General features: G+C 43.0%; 1 protein-coding gene across 9 annotated transcripts in view; it reads left to right on the forward strand.

Annotated features, from left to right (window-relative positions):
* Window positions 1–23,845, forward strand: part of ZNF827 (zinc finger protein 827) — a 186,520-nt gene that overhangs the window by 111,260 nt on the left and 51,415 nt on the right. For all 9 annotated transcript variants that reach the window (XM_043485114.1, XM_043485107.1, XM_043485124.1 and 6 more), the window contains exon 8: window positions 8,587–8,690. In XM_043485114.1, the coding sequence (XP_043341049.1) occupies window positions 8,587–8,690 (104 nt within the window). The remainder of the gene's footprint in view (window positions 1–8,586; window positions 8,691–23,845) is intronic.

Consider the following 23,845-nt stretch of genomic DNA (forward strand, 5'->3'; position numbering starts at 1 on the left):
ACCTCAAAGAAGTTGTCACAGGGAGACTGGCAGTGACTTTTCTATCTGAAATGTTGATATCTGGGCCCATTTCAGAAGAAGCAGCTATGCAACCTCATCCAAAATGAAATGAAGGTCCAAGGGAGCAGTTAGTATGACCACGTAGCTTCTGAAGTGCCACATAGATCACTATACTGAGGCAAAAGGACCTTGCCAAGGTTGCACAGAGTGCTCAAGATCCTCTTACAAAAATCGGTAGAACTAAGCAGTTAATATGTTTCAAATACCATCATTTTATAAATCTGTTGCAAAACATAGAGTTACATAAACTTATGCACAAGAAATAACAAGTATCCGTTATTATAAATTATAGCAAATACCCAAGGACAGTACCATTTGAGAAAAAATAAGCACTCCCTAAAGAAAATTGCATTAGTCATGACAATTAAGTTGAAAATGAAAGAATGTCATTTGATCATTGACATTTGATCATTTTTTTTTAATGGCATATGTAAAAATAAAGTGTGGCAGTGTTTTTATAGTTGTTGCATAGTTTCATGCAAGCTAGTCCAGCTTCTCAGAGAGTTTCGTCTGACCTTAAAGTATTTGAGGAAATGTTGAGAAGATAGTTATAACTAATCCAGATAGTTCCCCTTATCTTCAAATAATTCTTTCTTTTTTGATATGTTTGAAAGCTTTAAAAAAAAAAAAAAAAAACTACGATGCTTTGTGTTCTGTGTCAGTGACTATCACCTGTTATTTGTTGGCAAGGCCTCAGTTGTATTGAGAGAAAATGTTTCCGGTTTCTTCTCATTTCCTTTGGTTTCATGATTTATAGGTGGAGATTCCGTATAAAAGTTACTGGTATCCATTTCAGTCTGCAGCATTCATATTTCACATGGTCAGAAAGTCCTGGAACTAGAGTAAGATTTATTCTGGGAACAATTTAGCCCGTCAGTCTGTCTCTGCTTGAGGCTTCTGGAGGCATAGAGGATTGTTTTCTTGACTAGTGCCACCTGCTCATTTCAAAATATAAATGTAGCGAGTCACTCTGGGGTGTATATGTCTCAACGTCTAAGTAATTCAGTAATTCAAGGTCTAATTAATTAAATAATTCATTAATTTGATTATCTTTAAAATATCAGTACAATGGTTGTAGACAAATATATGGAATTCCAGTTCTTAAAAAAATTAACCTGATCTATCAATACAGGAAACTAGTAGTTCAGTGTCCTGACTTGAGAGCTGGGGCTGAGTGGAGATTGAGGCAGCGCTGCTCCCAGGAGGGGGTCAGGGCCATCTGGTGAGGTGGCCCAGGGGCAGGCGTGTCCTGGGAGGCAGTTCGTGGCTGCAGAGAGAGAACTTTGTCTCCCCCAGGACTTTTCCACCCCAGAAGGGGGCTTCCGGCTCTCTTTTCACAATATATAACTTCTCCAAAATATCTAAGTCAGATCATCTGGTCTTAAAATTTCCTTAAAACAAAGCAAAATAAAAATTAACTAACATTCTTTTGGACATAATTTACTCAGCTCTTGGGAAAAAATCCAGAAGCCCTATTATGTGACACATAGCTGAAGAGATCATTAAGTACTTTTACTTGAAAGTAGTTGCTTGGCTTCCCTGGTACCTCAGGCAGTAAAGAATCCGCTTGCAATTCAGGAGACCTGGGTTTGATCTCTGGGTCAGGAAGATCCCCTGGAGAAGGAAATAGCAACCCACTCCAGTACTCTTGCCTGGGAAATCTCATGGACAGAGGAGCCTGGCGGGCTACAGTCTGTGGGGTCACAAGGAGTCAGACACAACTGAGCACCTAACATTTTCACTTTTTCACTTGAAAATACATCATCTATTTATACTGATTGAAGAAAATTTTGTCTATGTGTGGATTGAAGGCAGAATATCCCTTCGGGATGACTTGCCCAAAACTCTAACATTTAATAGAAATAAGTAGATTTCTGTTCTATAAAATAATCCTGAAATAAGTAGATCCTCATAGATTCTAAGGACAAATTCATTACAGAGCTGTCTTTTGTTCTTGCTTAATCTCTGTTTTCTATTTGCTTTCCCCAGGTTCAGTCCCTAAAGTCATTACTATTTCTTTTAGGAGGAAAACGTTTATTTCTTCTCTATTGCTCCTTTAAAATTACAGTGCCATTTCTAAGCGTGAAGTTTTTTTCCTTGATGTTCTCTTACCTACTGTATCCACCTTCTTTTTCTGTTCCTTTCTTCTTTGTTTTGCTATCATCATGGGAGTGAGAATTCCCATAACATGTTGATTTCAGTGGTGGCCCAGGAGGAGGACTGGTTTGTAAGTAGCTGGGTCTTCTGTTTTGTAGGAAGCTGAGTTCCCTGTTGCCATTTATATGTTAAAGGTGGAAATATTTGTGCCACTTAGCAAAATGTATCACTATTTAGAGCCATAATCTTTTACGAACTCTTTTCTTATTTATTTTAAATCTTTTCTTTTTGCAGCCCGGGCTGGTGACCTCACAGCCCATGCCACAGAATGCCTGGAATTGTCCAGGCACTGTGACGCCAGGGCCCTTTCATGTTTAACTCTTAGATTTTCTGCCGGAGAAAAATCAAAATACGCATTCATTGTCCCTTTTAGTGTTGTCCAGAAAAGAAACTTGAATAGGACAAATTTTTTTTCTTTTCTTTTTTGTAAACATTATTATTATTAAAATATTTATTTACTTAGCTGCACTGGATCTTCGAGGCAGCATGCATGATCTTTAGTTGCAGCACACGCACTCTTTTAATCCAATGGCTAAGACTCTGCATGCCCGGTGCAGCGGGCTCAGGGTTAGATTCCTGGTCGGGGGGCTAGATCCCATATGGTGCAACCAGGAGTTCACATGAGGCAATGTTTTGTCTTTTCTAAGTGACAGAGGCAGGAAAAGTCATGGAGGAGTTGGACAGTTCTAAGTCTATACCTACAGCTTCCAGATGCAGTGTCTCAGTATTCATCCAGTATCTATATGAGTTAGCTAGTCTTGGAGTGACTTGTCCTTATGTGAGCCCAGAGGGGAGATGAGGTGGTAGGTGGTGATGTTGTTAATTGAGAATAAGTGACAATTCCTTCCCCCACAAGGCATTAGCTCCTCTACCAACTTTTTACCAAAAATATGAACCAGAAGTACATCATCTTCTGGATACATTCTGCCTTTTTTCCACTTCCTAAACTCTTTCTGTTGGAGGGGCTTTTTCACAGTGAAATGACTAAACGGAGTTGAAGCGAGAACTGTGCCGCGTTCAGAGGCCAGCTCCTTTTTTTCTGGAAGAATAGTGACCATCTAAGCAGTTGAACAACAGTGCACACGTGCCTCAGAGTCAAGTAGACCATAAAGTCTGCAGTTCATTGTCTGTTTTCCTTCCTGGGAAGTGCAGACTCGGTTCATGCTGTATTAGGCAACCTCCTGGGCCTCCCTCCTCTGCCCACCACCCTCTCCCAGCGTCCACAGACCCTGCAGCCTGAATGAGGGACCAGTTTGTCCACCGCAGAGCTGGGCATCCGCTGAGAGCAGATGGGCTGCTGCACTTTACAGACCCTGTGAGGCACAGGAGAAAAGGGGCTTAAGGACCACCTTCTCCACATTCTGAGAAGGACAGTGCTCGGTGCTAAGCTACAAGGACAGCGTCCTCTGTCCTCAGAGCACCGGCAGGGTTAAAGATGACCAGCATTGTAGATCTAATCCCGTTAAGCCAGCCCATGTTATACAAGGCACACTCCCAGTTTAGTTTTCCCTTCCTTCTCCTCTGCCTGAAACATGGTTGCCAATCTAGGAGACCGCAAGATGAATATACCAATGTCAGTGTGGCCATATCTCGAACTGAGATAGAGGTTTCTGAACACCTGACGCCCTTGTTATACTTGCCTCGTCGTTTGGTCTTAGTGGCAAAGATGAGCTTGCCCTGAGAAGCAGTGGGTACAGGCAGAGGGGCATGTTTAGGATTGCAAAGTGATCAGGCTTGGCTTGCAGAAGTTTCTTGAGAAAAAGAAAGTTTTCTTTTCTATAGAGAAGGGGCATGTCTTCCCTTCTAGAGAGAATTAAAAGTTAAAATCATTTTATCATGTTCTGTTTCTCAATTGAAAAAGCCTTTTTTTGGTTACCTGGGATCCTGCCTACTGAAACGGTGCTCCCATCCTGCCTCCACCCCTCCCCCTTCTGCTCTCTCTTCTTTTTGTTCTGTTTGTTCCAAGAAGAATCTGTGATTTTGTATTGTCTATGCGTTCCCTAGATGTTAAGATATCAAGCAAAAGGCAGTGTAGCCTAGCTTAATGGGCAAGGATGCAGAATGCAAGGCCAATGTGCCTAAATTCTGATCCCGTCTCAGCTCATGCGCATGGGCAACTGCTTAACTTCTCTGTACCTGAGTCTCTTTATCTGTAAAATATAGATGATAATAATAATAATGGTCGTAACCCTATAGAGTCCTTGTGAGGATTCAGGGAAGTTAATACACACAGAGCACTTCAGAGCAGTGCCAAATACTCGTAAGTGATGTTGTGTTAGTTGCCATTTTATATTGAGCATGCACTATGTACTAAGAACTTCGACATAAAAAATCTTACTTAACCCTTTGAAAGTAAAAAGAAAGTAAAAGTGTTAGTCACTCAGTCGTGTCAGATTCTTTGTGACCCCATGGACTATAGCCCGCCAGGCTCCTCTGTCCATGGAATTCTCCAGGCAAGAATACTGGAGTGGGTTGCTATTCTCTTCTGCAAGGGATCTTCCTGACCCAGGGACTGAACTCAGATCTACTGCATTGCAGGCAGATTCTTTACCATCTGAACCACCAGGGAAGTTCCTCCTTAACCCTTTACAGCTCCCCTATAAAGATGATATTTTAAAAGCTCTTTTCCAGTAGTGAAACTGAGTGTGAGGGAATTCCCTAGTGGTCCTGTGTCTTGGACTCTGCGCTCTCACTGCTGAGGGCTCAATCCCTGATCGGAAAACTAAGATCCCACAGACCTCTTGGCGGAGCCAAAAAAAAAAAGAAGTAACTGAGGCTAGAGAAAGATTGTTGACGTAGCAAAGTCACTTAACCATTAAGTGACCAGTATGGAATTCAGACGTAGCAAAGTCACTTAACCATTAAGTGACCAGTATGGAATTCAGACTCAGATCCTTCTGATTCCCAACTCGGTGCTGAGCCACAGCGCTCCCAGTGTGAACGGATCTGAATGCCGAGCACTGCAGTGGGATCTGGACTTGGACTGATGCTCTGTTAACGAGGTATCCTCTCTTTATAGATAAGATCTTACACCAGGCTTCAGCTGCCTAGACTTGCCGAAGTTTCTCCGTCAATTCTTTGCCCCTCACATTGCCAGACCTTTTGTGCTTTTCCAGTATCCAGCCTGACTCCCTTCTAATTCTCCGCTCCCTCAGGAGAAATCTTTTCTATACAGAATAAAGCTGGCCTCCAGGGTAGAAAATTACTTGGAAGGTTGTTTCCCTCAGCAATTGACTCAATTTCTTCTGAGCAGCTGGGTGGTAATAGGGCTTCATTCCACACCTGGGTGGAAATCTGAAGAGAGCACGTGAAGATGCAGAGCTAGCAAAACCTAAGATGCTCTTCCCGGCATGTAGCGTGGCACCCTCTGTTCTGTTCACCCCAAAACCTTTGGGGCTGGTTGGAAATGTCCCTGTGGTCTTTACCTGACCTGCTGCTTAAACAGTTTTTCAGCCTGCCTGTGTCGAGGCCGCCTTGCAGTGTTGGCCGCCAGAGTCACCCAGGTCCCATGGGGGCTGCTGCCCTGGCCACCTGCCTCATGCTCTCCAGCTCACCAGGCAGAGCCTCCGGAAACTGAAATCGTATTTCGTGCCCCCTTCCTTAACACACTGGCAGGTTGACGAAGCGGTGATCCCTGCTTGCCACGTGCCCACCTCACGGCAGCAATAGCCTCATCCTCCTTCGTAGACTGGCTTTGTTCTCTCATTGTGCAGGGGACGCTCCCCCTCTTTGTCCCCCCCACCCCCAGAACCCTGACAGTGCTACTCCCCACTCAGCTGTGGCCTGTGCAGCTGCTCCTGTCCTTCCAGGCCGAGCCATATGCCCCCCACCGCGACCCCACGCCCCTCTCCTCCACAGCCGTGGTCTAGTCCTAGTGCCCACTCAGGCCTTCGAGCCCCTCTGCTGTTTGCCTCTGTAGCCCGTTTCGCTGGTGTTATCTTCCCAGTGCCAGCGACACTGACGGAAAGAAGGCCGTGCATACCTTTCTCCGTGGCAAAAAAAAGGTGATATTCCTAGATACCCAGAGGGGCCCCTCTAGGGACTCTTGGTGTCCCCTAAGGAAGTGTCCACATTCCAGACCAGACAGCTGCATGAGCTTCCTGAACTCTCCAGTGCCAGGCTCATTCCACTGTAACCGAGGGCACACTGTCTGATCTTTCCCCTCTGCCCTTGGCCCAACTGGTGGTTGTTCCCAAGTGATGTTCCCAAGTGACCTGTCCACTCGGATGTGAGGATGTCATTGTCACCTTGTCTAGATGCTTCAGAGCTAAGGAGGGGGGGGAATCATGAACTCCCACACTCTTGGTCTGACCAACAGTCCTCCAAGGGCTCCACCTCCTTGGAAGTTCTTTGATGAGTAACCAGTCATCCCAGCAGTCCACTGACCCTTCATTATCAGAGCAACCTTTTCTTCATGCATTTTATACAAGGAAACTTTATACTTTTTGTTGATTTGTAAGGAAAGGGTAATTAATTTATGCTCCCCGGGGGGGCTAGACAGAGATACAGATAAAAACAGCTTATGTTGATTGAGCACTTACTGTTTGCCAGACACCATGAGAAACACATTCCGTGGACTAGATTGCTTAGTCCTTGTGAGTAGGTGTAGATCTGTTCACTGCCTGCTTTACAGAAGAGAAACGAAGGCTCAGAAAACTTAAGTGACTTATGCAAGGTCACGCAGCCATCAGTGGGACCTGAAATCCGGGCCTAGAACTGCTTGCTCTCAAGTGCACGCCCTTAGCTCCCACGCTGCTTTGCCTTCCTCAGGTTTTTGGATCACTTGCAGGTTATGAGATGTTTGGCACAAAGCAGCATGTCTTCCTGCTCCCCATCACGGACTAGCCTGTAGCCAGTTCACTTTTTAAGCCTGTTTAAGCTGTTTTGTGTTTAAGATGTAAATAAAAAGCATGGCACACAAAGTTGCATCAAGTCTAGTCCTGTGAAATTATATTAATTGTGTTTTACTTTTAACAGATAGGTATGTCTTCCATTTTTATTTTGATGTTTCCTTCTTAACATTTAATTAGTTACCCATGGCCATTGAGCATGTTTAGAAAAGCAGCATCAGTCATGGGGGTCCTAGGCTTGTGCGCCCGCAGATACATTCCTTCCTCTGATCTATGGTTTTGTAGAAGCCTGATCCCTGCCGGCCGCACGCCTCTGACTTATCAGCCAATCGGAGCCTTTGGTGGGGTGAGGGGCGGGGTTTAAGAAAGAGCCTGGGCATTTCCCTCCCTCCCTCTCTGCCCCCTGCAGCAGCTGTGGTTCCAGCTTCCTGCTGGGCAGGCTCACTTTGCCCCCAGCTTCCACCAGGTGACCCAGTCCCCTTGGGCTCCATTTACCTCCTCCTTTTGTCTCTCCAGCCTTAGGATGGTGGTGGCTTCCTGCTCCTCCTATCTCTGGGCTGTACTGTTTTCCTCTGGGAACCTTCCACCCCTGTGCACCCAGTTGCTTCAGTGAAATGTTCTCTGTTGTAAATAAATAGGGCTTTCCTTTCTCCATGTTGGACTCTGTTGTATATTCCAGTATTCTCACACGTGATTGCAGTGCCGTTTGTTCTGGAGGCATGGAAGATGGATGATATGATTGGGTTAAAATCCTCCGATTAAAAGAAGCCAGAGTGTTTGTGTTCACCGTGGCTGTGGTATTAGGGCAAAACCCTGCCTGGGGTGTCCAGTGTCTAGTTAGTTCTAGCTGAGTCACTCAGGGAGTTTAGAATCACTCAAGTCAGAGCCTCAGTTTCTTGGAAAATGGAAGTGCTCCTCGGGGTCCTTCCTGGCAGCCCCATTAGCTGGCTGTAACTCCTTCCAAACCAGAGGAGTTGTAGGATGCAGACTCGAGTTTCTGTGGGGACCAGCGAGTTCTTTCCATCAGTGCAGTGGGTCCTGACTCCAGCCATCTGCCCCTCTGAGACGTGCCGTTGGTCCCCCAGGGACCAGGGGACAGAATGTGGGTGAGCTAGGGCCGCTCTGTCTCCGCCCTGGAAAGAACCTCAAACGGTCTTTTCTGACCTGACCCAGGGGATTGGTGTTCACTGGGGCACAGCACACTCACAGAGCATATAGTGCAGAAATACAGTATACTGCTCGGCTGTCCTGACTGTGGGTTTAACAGTGTTTCAAAGATGCTGTTTCATACGATCACCCTAAGTGTAAAACCAGTAGGCAGAGTGTGCAGATGGCATTTGTCTGATGTAATATATTGTCTCTTTCTTCATTTTAAGCACAATCTTGTATTCTCTAAACACCATTTAAAAAAAAAAAACTTTATCTCCTATTTGTTTGTGTGTATGCATATATATTGGGGGCCTGGGTATCTTAAATAACTTTGATTTACTAAACTTCCCTCCTCCTCCCCCATCCCCAGCCCTTTCTTTTCAGAAGATACCTTTAGACAATCACCATTCACCTCCAATTCAAAAGACCTGCTGTCCAGTGAATCTGTGCTTCACGGAAGAATATCAGCTCCAGGTATGGAGAGACTGTCGCTTTTGCTTCTACTATTGGTTGCTTGAAAATTACTTTTCTGAAATGCGTGGATTTTCAGATACGTTCGGTTTATAGGTTGAAGGTATTCATATGAAGTTTGGTTTTTGAAAAGAGGGAGAAACTCAATTTAAATAGCCACAAATGTTTGCTAAAAGAAAATGCAGACAGTAATAAGGCTATTCTTCTTTGCTGCAGGAGCTTTTTGTTCTTGACCAGCTGATGCTTCATTCGTAGAGTGAATTCCTTTGAAAGAGCGAAGTATAACCTGGAAATAATTTGCTGTCAACGTTGTCAGTATTTTAGGCAGGCAACCGGGAAGATAGACGAGGGCGAGGGCAAGACTGCTAATCGCAGACAGGGAAGGTCATGACCCTGGGGGAGTGTGGGCCACCACAAAGACCTCTTTGGTTTCCATGGCAGCAACACAGCTTATTAAGACAGTCTTGCCACCCAGATATTGCCTCTCTTCTTAAAGGATCTGCATAGATCCATCTCCCTCTCCCTTTTGCCACCTCAGCATCGTTGCACAATTTCCTCATCATGCTTCCTTTTTCATTGCTCCCTTCCATAGCAGAAGGAAAGATGTGCTTGCTCTCCTCTTACCAACAACCTGACAATCCCTCAGGGCTTCTATGTGCCCTCTTAGGGTTGTCATGAAATGAGAACGTTTGAGAACCCCTGTCCTGGGACCCGCCCTCCCTACCCACTCCCCATCACTATCCCAACAGCAGGCCAACAGCCAGGAAACTTTCAACTCCCAGGAACTGAGAGAATTTCAGAAGCTCTCAGTGGTGTCTGCACCCATCCATTTGTCCAGGAGAAACCAAGGCAATGTGTTTGCAGGAAGGGCTCACAGCAGGGTGGTTGGCTGGGAATTCCCACAAGAATAAAGTCCAGGGTCCCCCTCACATGCAAGGAACCCATGTCATGGATGCAGATGGCTGTAAAGCTGAGCGTTTTTCGATTCAGAAAGAGCTGAGTTGCATCTTCTGAGATACTGGCTTGTGGGTATCACAGGTCGTTGGAAGTGGTTCGTGACAAACCATGGGGAAGAAGCCACTCTTTGTCATTCTTTAGTCTTGTGGTGGCAGATCTATTTCTCCTCATCTCCAAAGAGTCCCGGTACCTGCAGGCTTGTTAGCCTCGCAGGGCTATTCAAACGCCATAAATAACGTGCTTACACAAAAACATATTACATAATACCTGGTTCTAGAGGTGGAAAGAAATTCCGCTTAGTTGATGTCTTCATTCTCAAACAGGGGCTATTTGAACTACTGTTTACTTCCCACAGTGTCATTTTGAATAGCTATCTCCCCGGTCCCCAAATTATCACCCTGCTGTTAAGTTGATGGATTGTGACTTTCTAATGTCAAAATAACTGCCTGGGAATTGCCTGTCAGAGTGCTGTGACCCATACAGCCAGCATCCTGTGATGTATACACAAGCCCTGCATTGCCGGCTTAACGTTTGACTTGGCTGTATTTTAAGAAGGGTTTATTAGTCAAGTTACAGCTCGACCTCAAAGAGTAATATGTTTAACTGTGTGTGTTGTGTGGAGGGGGGAGTGGAGAGCTTCCTGTGATTTGCTTGACAGACTTTTATGACAAATTAGATAAACTCACACTTTAAAAAAGTTAACTTTTATTTTGAGGGGAAGAATCAGCACAACTTGGGTTTTTAAAATGCAAATCCACCATTCTGAGGGATAGCCCATCTCTGCTCTTGAAAGAGCCTGTCTTTAGGCAGAGGATAAGCAAAATGACGATATTTAAAATTTGCCAAAACAGACCATTAAAAGGGGGCCTTTTGTAAAATATACTGTAGAAATGGAGTTAAAATTAGAAAAATTAAAAGTGGTAAAGACAGCCTGGTGACCACAAAGTTCTTATTATCTGCTTTGAATGATACGCTTTGCTTCAGATGAGGTATGTGTCATATCTCTTTGAAGATGTGCTTTGTAAGAAAAAACCTTGATAATTTGGACTAATTGTGGAGAAAATCAATCTAAACAAAGGATTTTGCAGTATGGAGACTTTTCAAGAAAACGTGCCTTTGACATCTGGACAGTGATAAATGGCCTTTGTATGCCACCTACTTGAGCTCCCCAAACCCTTACCCACAGTTCTGAAATGCACAATTTTTTGAATAAGTTGCTTGGTGGCAAAACCTTATGGGAGGCTATTTATAGCCTTTACATATTATACCAAGGGTGAAATTCATACATTTTGTTGCAGAAATATCAATGTGCTTGATGATGAAGGCCCAGTGGAGTATAACATAAAATCATGCCTTATGTACCACATTATCACCCAGAAATCAGAAGAAGTGTGAATCCCAAAATGTGTCAGGCCTCAGAGGTCTCAGATAGATATCATAAACCTATTCTGGGACTTTTGATAAGTGCAGTGCTGGAAACAAAGAAATTTTGAAGCTACAGTTAAAGATCTTAAGATTCTAGGGTATAAGAATCATGAATTCCTATAGGAAATAGAAGGAGTTGCCCAGTGGAGATGCTCTAGTACCAGGTTAGCATTGTTAATGAAGGCCTGTTGTGGTTCAGTCAGTCAGTTGTGTCCGGCTCTGCAATCCCACGCTATGCAGCACGCCAGGCTTCCCTGTCCTTCACTATCACCCTGAGTTTGCTCAAACTCATATCCATAGAGTCGATGATGCCATCCAACCATCTCATCCTCTGTTGCCCCCTTCTACCCTCTATCTTTCCCAACATTAGGGTCTTTTCCAAAGAGTTGGCTGTTCACATCAGGTGGTCAAAGTATTGGAGCTTCGGCTTCAGCATCAGTCCTTCCAGTGTTGATTTCCTTTAGGATGGACTGGTTTGCTCTCCTTGCAGTCCAAGGGACCCTCAAAAGTCTAATGAAGGCCTGGATTTGAGAAAAGAAAGAGGGGGATAGGTCAGGCAGGCAACAAGCTAGCTGACTAGTTTGGAAGACTGGTTAGCTTTGTTGCAAGCATGTTGAATTAGGGACTGATGGTGACTGAGCAGAAATGGGGAAGCCAGGAAGGAAAAAGCCCGCTTTAGTGACTAGGCAGAAGATCATTGGTTGTTAGTATATAAATAAGAGCCTCAGCATCCTTAGATACCTTCTCTTGAGTAATTTAAGTGTCACCATTAAAATATTATTTTTATTCTTTATTTACTTAGCAAACTTCTTGCCACAGATCATGCAAAGATAAATGTCAGCCTGGAGAATGATCTCAGATTCTCAATTAGTGAAGACCACAATTAATGAGGTTTAATGTGCCTAGTCCAGATCCAAGAAAGCCCTTTGCAAATGCTGAAAACCCCTGGCTTTCATTCAACAATATATATTGGCATGTGTTTAGATACCTCTATCAATGGAATGAAAAGGCGTCTCCCAGGTGCCTTTGGAGTGAGACCATGGGGCAGGGGAGTATATCCCGAGAGAGGATCATTCAAGGTCTGGCAGCTCCAGGCCAAAGGGGTGCCAGCAGTGGGTGGTGATTATGCTTCAGGCCCGTGGATGAACGAAGCAAGCGGTGTGGGAGAAAGCAAAGTGGGGAAGATGGTAGCACCGCGGATCATGGGGAACTCGAGAATAGCACAGTTAACTAGGCATTTGCCTCCGGCAGATGGTCTCTGAGACACACAGCTGCCACCATCCCAGAGAAATAGAATAAACACAGAGCTGCATGGTGTCCTGGCCCCGGTTGTTGCCACTATTTCTAGACTGACTTTCCTGAGAACCAAAGAAGGCTCACGAGCCAAGACCTAACATTTTTACTTGCTGTGAACGTCTTAGGCAGAGGTAACACCAGGAATCTGTAATAAAACAATAAGTTAAAAGCTGCTGTCCCCTTCTGCTGGAGAGACGGGAGGACAAAATATCTTCCTGAAGGCTGTGAATAGATGGCTGAGTGCTCCCTGGGCAGTGCTGTGGCTGATGGGGATTATACAAAAGAAATAAAAGAGATTTCCTATTCTGACGGAGATAAAATTACAGACTGTGCATAATTTAATGTACTTTGTCTAATTGATAGTTGTCTCACTTTGTAAAAGATTTACAGTAATAGAGGAAAGATTCTGAGGTCTGGGGTGGGGGGTGGGAGCGTGAAGGGCAGATCTGTTTGAGGAGTAGCCCCAGAAGCACTGTACCTGCAGCTCTGTCTGCTTTCCCATCCTCTTCCTGAAGCAAAGGCTATTAAAGGAAAGATTTACATCCCAGCACTGCTTTTCAGCAATGTGGAGCTTCAGTTCTGTTTTATTATGATTTTGAAGTCACAGTATGTTTGCTGTGTATTAAGCCACAAAACAAAAACACAAGCAGAGCGGGTGCAAAGGAAAATGCAGGTCTCCATGGAATTCTTGCACTGTGTTTGGAGTCACCGATGCTTCTGTTTGTTATTTCGAACGGAGCTTAGAGTCAGACACTGCAAAACATATCAGCAATTGTATTTGTCAATCCGTCCCCCCACTATTTGCTAACTTCCCTTTGAAAAAAGAAACTTTTTTCTGGTTATTGGTTATGTCATTCAAACAAGAAGAAAAGAACATGGGCGAATCTAGTTCTTTTCAAGACTGGATGTGCCAGTCAGGTTTGATGTAAAATAAAAAATGGATTTGGAATGGTCTGCCTTGTCCCCAGGCCAATTCTTGATCCATTTTCCTCTTTCTCTTCTGCTCATCAATCTAATACAAGTTGTACCGTGTCATATATAATTTTCTGAAATCTAAATTAATGGTGCCTTGCATTAGAATGCCACCAGCAACTAAGTGATGGCCTGCCATGCTACTGGCCAGATAGGAATGACCTCTCAGGCAGTGGGTTAAAAGATATGCATGTCACTTTTCTTTATGTTAAGATTTCCCAGCTCCTTTCTCGAGAGAGAGACGTACCAAGCTTTTCTGGATTACAGCAAAGTGTTTTCTTCAATCCCTTTTCAAACAAAGCAGATTCTTTTAAAATTCAGACTAAGTCATGGACAAACTGTAGAACATGGGGTGTTGTTGGTGTGTATCATTTTGTGGCTTAAACTCCTTTTTGATTAAACAAATTTGTCCTATGCAGAGGAGGAAGTTAATGGTTATCAAGGACCTGCTAAATTGTCAGGCCCAGGATCTGTGTCATTCATTTAGTTTTGAAAAAACTGTTTGAGACATAGGCATGGCATGCTCAATTGTGTCCAGCTCTTTGTGACCACATGATCTGTAGCCCCCAGGCTCTTCTGCCCATGGGATTCTCCAGGCAAGAATATTGGAGTGGGTTGCCATTCCGTCCTCCAGGAGATCTTCCCGACCCAGGGATCGGATCTGCGTCTCCTGTGTCTCCTGTATTGGCAGGCAGATTCTTTGCCACTACACTACTTGGGAATCCCTGAGATGCAGGAGTTGAGCTGAACCTACAGATAACTAAATGAGGTTCAGAGAGATTTAATACCATTTCCCCTGTTTTATTGAGATATAATTGACAGGTTAAGATGTACAACCTAATGATTTTACATGTGTATATATATATATTTTTATATTTATATATATATGGGAGAATGAACCCCACAATAAGCCTAGATAACAGCCATCACTTCATTGTCACAAATTTTTTTTTCTTGTGACTGAGAACCTTTCAAATATACAGTACAGTATTGCTAGCTGCTGGCACCCCGGTGTACAGCACATCCCCAGAACTTGTTTATCTTGTAACTGGAAGTTTGTGCCTTTTGCGGAGAGATGATGGGTTTTGTGGGTTCAGTTCTAGGCCACCACAATAAAGCAGATAGCACCACAAGGTAAGTCACACAGATTTTTTGGTTTCTCTGTGTCTATAAAAGTTACATTTATGCCATACTGTAGTCTGTTAAATATGCAGTAGCATTGTTTCTAAAAGACAGTGTGAGGGTACTGGTGGTTTAGTTGCTAAGTTGTATCCGGCTCTCTGTGACCCCATGGACTGAGGCCGCCAGGTTCCTCCCTCCATGGGATTCTCCAGGCAAGAATACTGGAGTGGGTTGCCATTTCCTCCTCCAGGGGATCGTCCTGACCCAGGGATCGAACCCGAGTCTCCTGCACGGGCAGGTGGCTTCTTTTCTGTCTGAGCCACCAGAGAAGCCATAAAAATAATAGTGTACATACCTTATGTGAAAGATTACCTGTTGCTAAAAAATGCTATCATCTGACAGCGCAAAGTTGCCACAAACCTTCAATTTGTTTAAAAAAAAAATGGAATCTGTGAGGCACAATAAAGCGAGATATACCTGTAATTGTTTGTTCAAGGCCATCCAGTTGGTGAGCAGCAGCCCCAGAACTCCACAGTGCATCTTTTGCCTTTCTGCCCTGTCAGTCTGCCTCCTAAGTCAGGTAACATGTCCCCAGCAGTGAGCACAGGAGAATGCCTCTCTGGTGTTTGCCCACACACACTCCCAGTTGACATGTGAAAGATGGCCCTCTTTTAGTCAGGAATAAAAAGTGGTCCTTTAAATAAGATACTTCAAAGCAGTGACAAGATAAGAATGTCCTGTTTATTACTATGATTCTAATTTTGTCCTTTTCTCTTCTACTTCTTTCCTTTCTTCCTTTAATACTTTGGTAATCAATGTCACTTGAAGTGTATCTTTTGGTCAAGAAACTTAAAGAAACAATGTTTTTTTGTTTTTTTTTTCAGTAATCTTTCATGGATTGTCTGAGCTATAGGAAATAGTTTTGTGAAACTGGGTTAAAACCTCCTAGTTAAATAAGACACAGCACTGAAATGAGTTGTGATCTGGTCAGGGACGCAAAAGAAAAAGTTCTTAACTGGGAATCAGAAGAAGCCAGGTTTAGTCCTAACTAAGGTTCCAGTAGAAAGAATATAGGAGCTTCAAGCTTCTTTCACATCTCCCTTTTTTTCAAAAATCCTGCCGCCTGTAGTGGTACTGTAACTTCAGCTCTGGTTCCTTTATTTTTCTTTGTAGAGCCAAAACTGTATGCTGGTCCAAGGGAACATCAGTCTAGTCAACTAGAAATTCTACCACTTCTGCTAAGAGTTGGGGAAGGAACAAGTATTTAAACATAATTCTTGAAAGACAGTATTGGGGGTGGTAGTGACTGAGAAGGGGGCACAAGAAGAGCTTCTGGGAAGCTGGCTGTTTTATTTCTTGATCTGACTGCTGGTTACATGATAGGTAGTTTTGTGAAAATTCATCAGGCTCTGTACTTATGACTGTGTCTGCGTGTGTTAGGGCTAACTGGCTTATTCACAAATAGATGGGTCTCGATGCCACATGGCCACCTCCACACCATCAGTAGGAGTGTGCCTTCACTTCAGAGACATGAAAGTGATGATGATGCCAGCTGCCTTCAATCAGACAACTTTTAGTTTATAGGAATATCTCTGTTTGTAGCATAAAATGTGTTTCAAGTTGGGAAACTGTTCTGTATGGCTTATAGAATTTCATTGATGTACATGCAGTAGATGAGCTACGTAGTCTGTCCAACTGTTTACTAGAGGGAGAAGTTTTCATTGTTATGGAACGTCCTGATCCAGATAATGTTGCCTGTGTGCTAAGTCGCTTCAGTCATGTCTGACTCTTTGCGAGTCTATGGACTGTAGCCCACCAGGATCCTCTGTCCATGGGATTCTCCAGGCAATAATACTGGAGTGGATTGCCATTCCCTCTCCACAGGATCTTCCTGACCCAGGGATCAAACCCACGTTTCTTACATCTCCTGCACTGGCAGGCAGATTCTTTACCACCTGGGAAGTCTAGATTTTTGAGACCAAGAACAATGTGCTCACACCTAGCCCCATTTGCCCCTCACCAGCCTAGTTTGGTCTTAGAGTGTAGATGAATTCCAAAGAGGAGCTGTTGACTCCACTGAAATTTCTTTTTGCAGAGAAAGGTCTTGCTTTAACCACAGTCAGCTGTGTGTCCAAGTTAATCTTCTCAAAAATATAACTAATCAATCTCTGCAGACCAGCGGTTGTGGTGTTGACATACTGAAGGGGAGGCTTACTTGTTTTGAGGGGGTTACCTTTCCAAAGGAAGAGTTTATTTCCAGCTTCAGTGCCTCACCTGAGCTGTGTATGGAAGCCACAAAGACAGAGGAGGGGGGAAAAAAAAAAACTGTGGTTTTTGGGCCAAATCCCTTTATCTCTGCCCAGATGGCACTAGGGTTGAGTCACTTGGTATTGAAGATAATCATCAACAGTTTTGTGTTTGTACTTTGTGGGAAATGGTGACATACAAAAGCCCTTTTAAAAACCCAGTTTTCCGTTTTGTAAATGAGTTCATATATAAGTGATAGCATACAACATTCATCTTTCTCTGTATGACCTACCCCACTTAGCATGATAATCTCTAGGTCCATCCATATTGCTGCCAATGGCATTATTTCTTTTTTTTTTTTTTTATGACTAAGTAAACAAGCTTGTGATTACTAGGGAAGGAAGGGGTGGGGAGGGATAAATTAGGAGTTTGGGATTAGCAGATACTAACTACTATATATAAAACAGATAAACAACAAGGACTTACCGTATAGCACAGGGAGCTATATTAAATATCTTGTAATAAACTATTACAAGTTTATTACATGGGAAAGAGAAAAACCCAGTTTAAGGACTTTATTTCTCAGGTACAACTTTTCCCCTGGGGCTGTGAACACTTCGGCCCTGGCCTCCTATCTTCCTGTGAGCAGAGCATAAAATTTTCTGCATGCCATTTATAAGACCTATGCAGTGCCCATGGTTGTGTTTTACTTTTGCAAAGACTATTGAGATGCTTGGAGAATGAATAGTGCTATATAAAAGGTCAAATCCTCGAGTATGTGTAATGGACGATGGAGAGTATTTGTTTGAAAATTGCCATGTGGTGACCCTGGCTTCAGTTTGGGACAGGCTAATTCAATCTACAAGGCCTTTTCTGTATATACAATACGTTCTTCCATTCCTTTGCTATCAAAAATACATATTCTCATTTCAGGCAATTTCTTCTTTGTGTTTATTCCTTTGCACGGCAGCAACTGCCCTCCAGTAACCAGGGTAGGAAAAAAGAAAAGCCATTCCACTTGCAAACTAGACCATCTATTTTTCATTCAAACTGATCCATTCTGTATTCCCACATGCAGGCCAAACAGGGACCTCTCCGTGGTAAGAGATGCCCCCTCCCGCCCCCCAGGTCACACCACAGCCTTCTCCGCGCAGTTGTTGGAATGACAGTCGGGGGCTTTACTTGGGCGCCGTTCTCTCTCGTGCAGTTTGTTTCCTTTAGCAGAGTCCTTACCATTTCTGTTCTCAATTTATCATCCATGAAAGAAAGATGTGCACTAGAAGCACAGAGGTATGGGTAGTCTTTGCGTTGGCCCCATGAAATCCAGGCCCCACACCCCCTCTCTCATGTTCTGTTGAGACATCCCACATAGGGGTTCTTGCAAATTCTTTAGACTCCACAGGTCCCCAGTTAAATGTATCATTTTTCCTCCCCTCCCCAAATAATGAGAGTGGATGAAAACCCTCTCCTCTGTCTTCTTTCCTCGCTTAGAGAGTAGCATCGCCACCCTCCCGTGGCACAGATCCTAAGGCTAAACACCGTTTGTTCAGCTTCCTCCAGAAGCAGATCCTGAGACAGATATTTGTGCAAGGAGTTTTTTTAAGGCAGCGAGACCAGGAGGCCCTGGGAGAGGGATGGGGAGGCCAGTCAGGGAAGGGAAGACACCCAGCCCCGGGCTCCTTCTCAGACAGGCTTCCTGGGTGGACACCCGGGGATTCTTGTCCCCGGGGACCCTGGGAAGTTGTGGAGGACACACCTCAGGGCTTTTCTGCCTGCGGGGCTGAGAGAGCTGGGACTCATGCCGCTCCAGGGGGAAGTCAGTTCCCCAACACCCTGGTCTTAAGCACGCAGGAGGGCAGAGCAGACTCCCGGGGCCAGAGGAAGCCCTGCGGGTGCTGAAGGGGTAAAGCCTGGGTGATAGCGGGGATGGCACTGTTTGCTTCATCATCTTCTGTAACTGCCTCTTCTCCACGCTCCATTTCCACCCAGTTACCCTGTGTTCCCACAGTGATTCTTCCTCCTCCATTTCTCCTAAGTGAGTATTTTCCTGTCTATCCCAAATGCCAGTAACCTTATTCACGTCTCCATCATGAGTCCCCTGGGTTACAGCAGGGGCCTCTGGTTGGTCTTCCTGACGCCAGTGTCACTCCTGACGGTCTCTTCCTCCCATCCTGGGCCATACTCTTTCTGTAAGGCATACCTCTTCATCTCACTCTCTGCCCTGGTGGCGCCCCATTGCTCTCAGGATAAAGTCTAACTGATACCTGCAAGTCTCTCCCTATAGGCTGTTTTTTTGTTTGTTTGCTTGTTTTTTTAATAGTCTGCATTCTTTGGAAATCATTCCCTTCCACTCCAAAACTGGATCAGGTGCCACTTCCTTCGATCTCCTTGGATATTTAGAATTTCCTGTTTAAGCATCAGCCTTCTACCCTTAGCAGTAAACTCCCTGGTGGGCATAGGCTGACGTGCTGACCACGACATCACCCAGAAGCCATCACCAAGTGTAACTGCTCATCAATCTTGGATGAAAGCATAGCACTGAAAAACTCTGTTGTTTGTAGAGCCAGTGTTAAATGTTCTAAAGAGAGATCCGATAAGACTTTGATTATGACACAGATCTGTTTTTTGACTGTAGGTTAAAATGGACCCCTTTATAGATGTAAGGTGTGAGTATAGCTTTTTTTCAAATCTGTTTGGTTTCTCTTGCTAATGTGGGTGACTAACCTGACATAATTCTCTTTTTAGAATTAAATGGTTAAGCCTGATGGGAGAAAGATTGTAGGGTCTTTGTGTTCCTTTTTTCACCTTAGATATAGATCTGACTGCGACTAAAGAAACTCTGGAGCAGCATTTCTGAGAGCAGACAGTGGAAGATGGAGGTCCAAGAACACTCAGTGGTTTGATGTGAAAGGCTAACACTGGAATTAATGTGAAACTCCGATACTGATTTTCATGTGTAATAATAAAATTTCCCAAGGATAAAATTCCCTATGTCATTAGTCTTACAAAGCTTAAAATTATTTCAGATAGAATTGTTTTCTCATCCATGTGCCAACTGCTTTATCAGGTCAGCCTCTCTTTTTGAGTTAATTATTTTATTGAGAAGACAGTGTTATATTTTGATTCAAATAAGGCAGAAGTTCCCATAGGAGTCTCTCATCCATACTAATGGAAAACTTTGTGTGAGTCAGATTTGAATTCAGGCCTGAAGCCCTTTGGAACATGGGCAGCTCAAGGAAAGGAAATATATTTTTTTGTAAATTATTAAAAAGTGATCCATGGCTTTTTCCTCTTGCTTAGGGAATGTCCTACGAGTTTTCTGATATTTCCTCAATTGTTTCTTACACCTGAAGAGACAGTTTTCTACAGCTGTCAGGCTACACCCCTCCGTAGTCTTACACCTTCCTTCTCACCTTTGCAAAAATCAGCTGAGATGCGCCCCCTGGAGTTGGAGATCCCCCCACCCACCCACCCACTGCCCTCTAACCCCCGCCTCCCCGACACACACAGCCCTTTCTGCCCTCAGTTACTTGTCTCCTCCTGGGCTTCCCTTGGGGTTCAGGCAGTAAAGAATCTGCCTGCAATACAAGAGACCAAGGTTCAATCCCTGGGTCAGGAAGAACCCCTGGAAAAGGAAATGATACTACCTACTCTAGTATTCTTGCCTGGAGAATTCCATGGACAGAGGATCCTAGTGGGCTATATCCATGGGGTTGCAAAGAGTCAGACACAACTGATCGACTAAAATTTTTCCAATTTCTAGACAGTGTATTAAAAAGCAGAGACATTGTTTTGCCGACAAAGGTCCACATAGTCAAAGCTCTGGTTTTTCCAGTTGTCATATATGGATGTGAGAGTTGGACCATAAAAAAGACTAAGCACCGAAGAATTGATGCTTTTGAATTGTGGTGTTGGAAAAGACTCTTGAGAGTCCCTTGGTCTGCAAGGAGATCAAACCCCACAATCCTAAAGGAAATCAATCCTGAATATTCATTGGAAGGATTGATGCTGAAGCTGAAGATCCAATACTTTGGCTACCTGATGCGAAGATCTGACTCATTGGAAAAGACCCTAATACTGGGAAAGATCTAAGGCAGGAGGAGAAGGGGCCGACAGAGGAAGAAAAGGTTGGACGGCATCATCGACTCAAGGGACATGAGTTTAAGCAAGCTCCGGGAGATGGTGAAGGACAGGGAAGCCTGGTGTGCTGCAGTCCACGGGGTTGCAAAGAATCGGACGTGATTGAGCAACTGAGCAACAACAAAGTGCTTTGCGTTCTGTCTCATCCCTATCTTTTCCTCCTCTTTTTCTATTATGAGCCACTGTGGAACTTACATGAGGCAAGTGTTTTTTTTTTTTTTTTTGAGGCAAGTTTTACATTAAAAACTCTACTAAACACATCAATAAGAAATGCATTCTCTATGTTACAGAGAAATACAACGCTTCCTGTTATTTTACAAACTTGGACACTGATGTGCCATTCTAAGAATTTCATATACCAACAGACTTGAATAAGTAGCACAAAGGTATATGGACAAGGCTGTGCTTTTGGCATAAAGATATGAAAACAAATCAAATGTCCATAGGCAGAGAACTGGTGAAATTAACCATAGGATATTTGATGGAAAATGCCACAGCTATTAAAAAAGGAGGAAGGAGATCTTTTAGAATTTAATTTGAAAAGATGTATAAGATACATTGTTAGATTTTTAAAAAGCTAGCTAGACAACATGTTTGACACAGTCTCATATGTATTTTTCTTAAAAACAGAGGTGGTACACTTCATGTACACATAGTATGCTTGCATATGTGGACATGATCTCCCCACATATGAACTCTGAACAGTGATGAATTGCCACAAGGAGTAAACTGAAGATTGGGAGAAGAGGGATAGTGAGAGGGGTGCTTTCATTTTTCAATTTATATCTTTTGTTCTATTTTTTAGCATTAATTTACATTACTTTTATATAATTTTTTAAAGTTAAAAAAAGTAGAGATACCTATGTATTCAAATAACTTTTTTTTTTAAAGAATTTATTGTTTACAAATATGATGGCTTGGATCCCTAATACTGTCCAGATTAAATGAACTCAGAAAAATACACATAATGCAGTGATTCTTAGCCATCTTCCCTTAGTAAACTCCCCTAGCTAGATGCCAGAGTTAATTTAGTGTTTCATACAGTTCATGAGAATATAAATCAGGTTACAAATCTTTGTGCATAGTGTGATCACATGGTTTGTAAACATGTGTGTGTATAGGGGAAAATTCAGGAAGGATAGGTAGAAATGTTAATTGTTATCTCAGGGTTATTAGACTTTCAGGTGACTTTTACTTATATTTTATGGACTTTTGTTTTTACAGTAAGCGTGCATTATTTTTATCATCAGACACATCATTTGAACAAAGGTGAAACTATGTTGTTTGTTCTGGTACTGAACACTGGACACCTCTTGGAAGTTTTTATCATGACGATAACTCCTGGAGTTTTGGACAAGGCAATCAACTTCAACAGAACCACATTTAAATGTGATCCCAGAAAAAAATGGTAGATCTACTGAAATGAACAGAGATACTCTCAGCTGGAAGAGATGAAAATGTTGGGGAAAATCTTATAAGGGATGTTTGGAACACAGAACCTATCTTAAGATGTCAGAGTACTTCAGACAAAGGGATGCCACCCTGTCTCTTGTCTTGCCCTGATTGGCACCTTAGGCATTCATGATTTTCTCATCTTCTGTTACATGCACCCTTGGGTACCTTCTTCCCGTCCAGGGCTTTCCAGTCAAAATGACTCATCCATCTCAAGATTTGAGTTTCCTGCCTTAAGTATCCAGAAATGAGTCCTTCAGATGAGTTGCTTCTCTTTTAACTTGAATGGAATTAGGCTTAGGGATGTTTAGTTGGAAGATTCGTGAATGGGTGAGTCCCAGGAAAGGGAATGGTGAGGTTATCAAGGAAATGAGCTCTATAATAGGAATGGGAAACAGAATAATTAGAGAGTCAGGTAGCCCAGGGGTAGAATGATTAAAAAAAATAAAGAAGACTAGGTCCAAACTCCGGTTGTCAATCTTTGCTGGAGTGTGGAGGCAAGAATTAATGGGTTATGTGGATTTTAGGTAACTATTTTGTCTTAAAGGCAAGATGACTCATACAAATTACTTTTTTTGCTCACTAATTTTGTATGTACTGTGTAGGTACTTGCCAAAAGAAAAGCAGGGGAAAATTTTACTCAGGAAAAAAAAAATGTGTACTCTTGCAAATGCTTTTAACATGTAGGCATGCTTTCGGTATGTGAAAGTTATTTTTGACACTATTTTTGGCCAAATTGTTTTTCATTTTTATGAAAAATGTTAATTTTTAAAGCACTCCGGTCTATCTCCCAACTGTTACTTTTATCACTCGAAAATGTGGTATTTTAAAAATATCATCGCTGGTGTCATACTAAGACTTGCCTTGGATTACAAGTCTTTCATAGTAATTAATGTCTTTTTTTTTAAGAGGCATTTGGACATGAAAAAGGAATAAAATGAAAGTTCACCAAAATGTTCATAGCAGTTGTCTTTGGGTAATGATGGGAACTGTCATGGTTTGGGGTTTTTTTTCCCCCCATTTGTCTGTGTTCTTCTAGTTTTCTATAATGAGCATGGAACGCTTATTAAAAAAATCAAATTTATTAGAGTGAGTAAGTTGTTAAGGGAGAAAGGTAAGAGTCATAGTGCTTTGAGTTGCATCATAATATTCTCATGGTCACATACAAAGTTCCCAAACATCTTGTGTGACAATGAACAAATACTGGCAGAGTCACTTCAAAAATTTTAAGTTACATATCCTGTAAGTTATTAACAAAGGACTGTAAAATCTTCATATGAAATATAAATATGGCCATAGCCTTTATATGTATATATTTCAGTTTGGCTACTTACTAAGGTCACTTAAGGAATGACTGGAAGTTTGAGGATGGTTACTTATTTTTAACCGTGCAAGGGAGGTTAATGAATTAAATTTATCTTAGAGCGCAAGCTGTTGGAGAAGTCTTATTCAACTGGGTTGTTGAAAATAGTGTGTAATGTAATGGCCCTTTGTTCTGTTACATTGCCCTATCGGTCCCTAAGTAAATATCTAATATCTAAGTAAAT

Source organism: Cervus canadensis, chromosome 1 (genome assembly GCF_019320065.1).
Source record: "Cervus canadensis isolate Bull #8, Minnesota chromosome 1, ASM1932006v1, whole genome shotgun sequence".
NCBI classification, from domain to species: domain Eukaryota; kingdom Metazoa; phylum Chordata; class Mammalia; order Artiodactyla; family Cervidae; genus Cervus; species Cervus canadensis.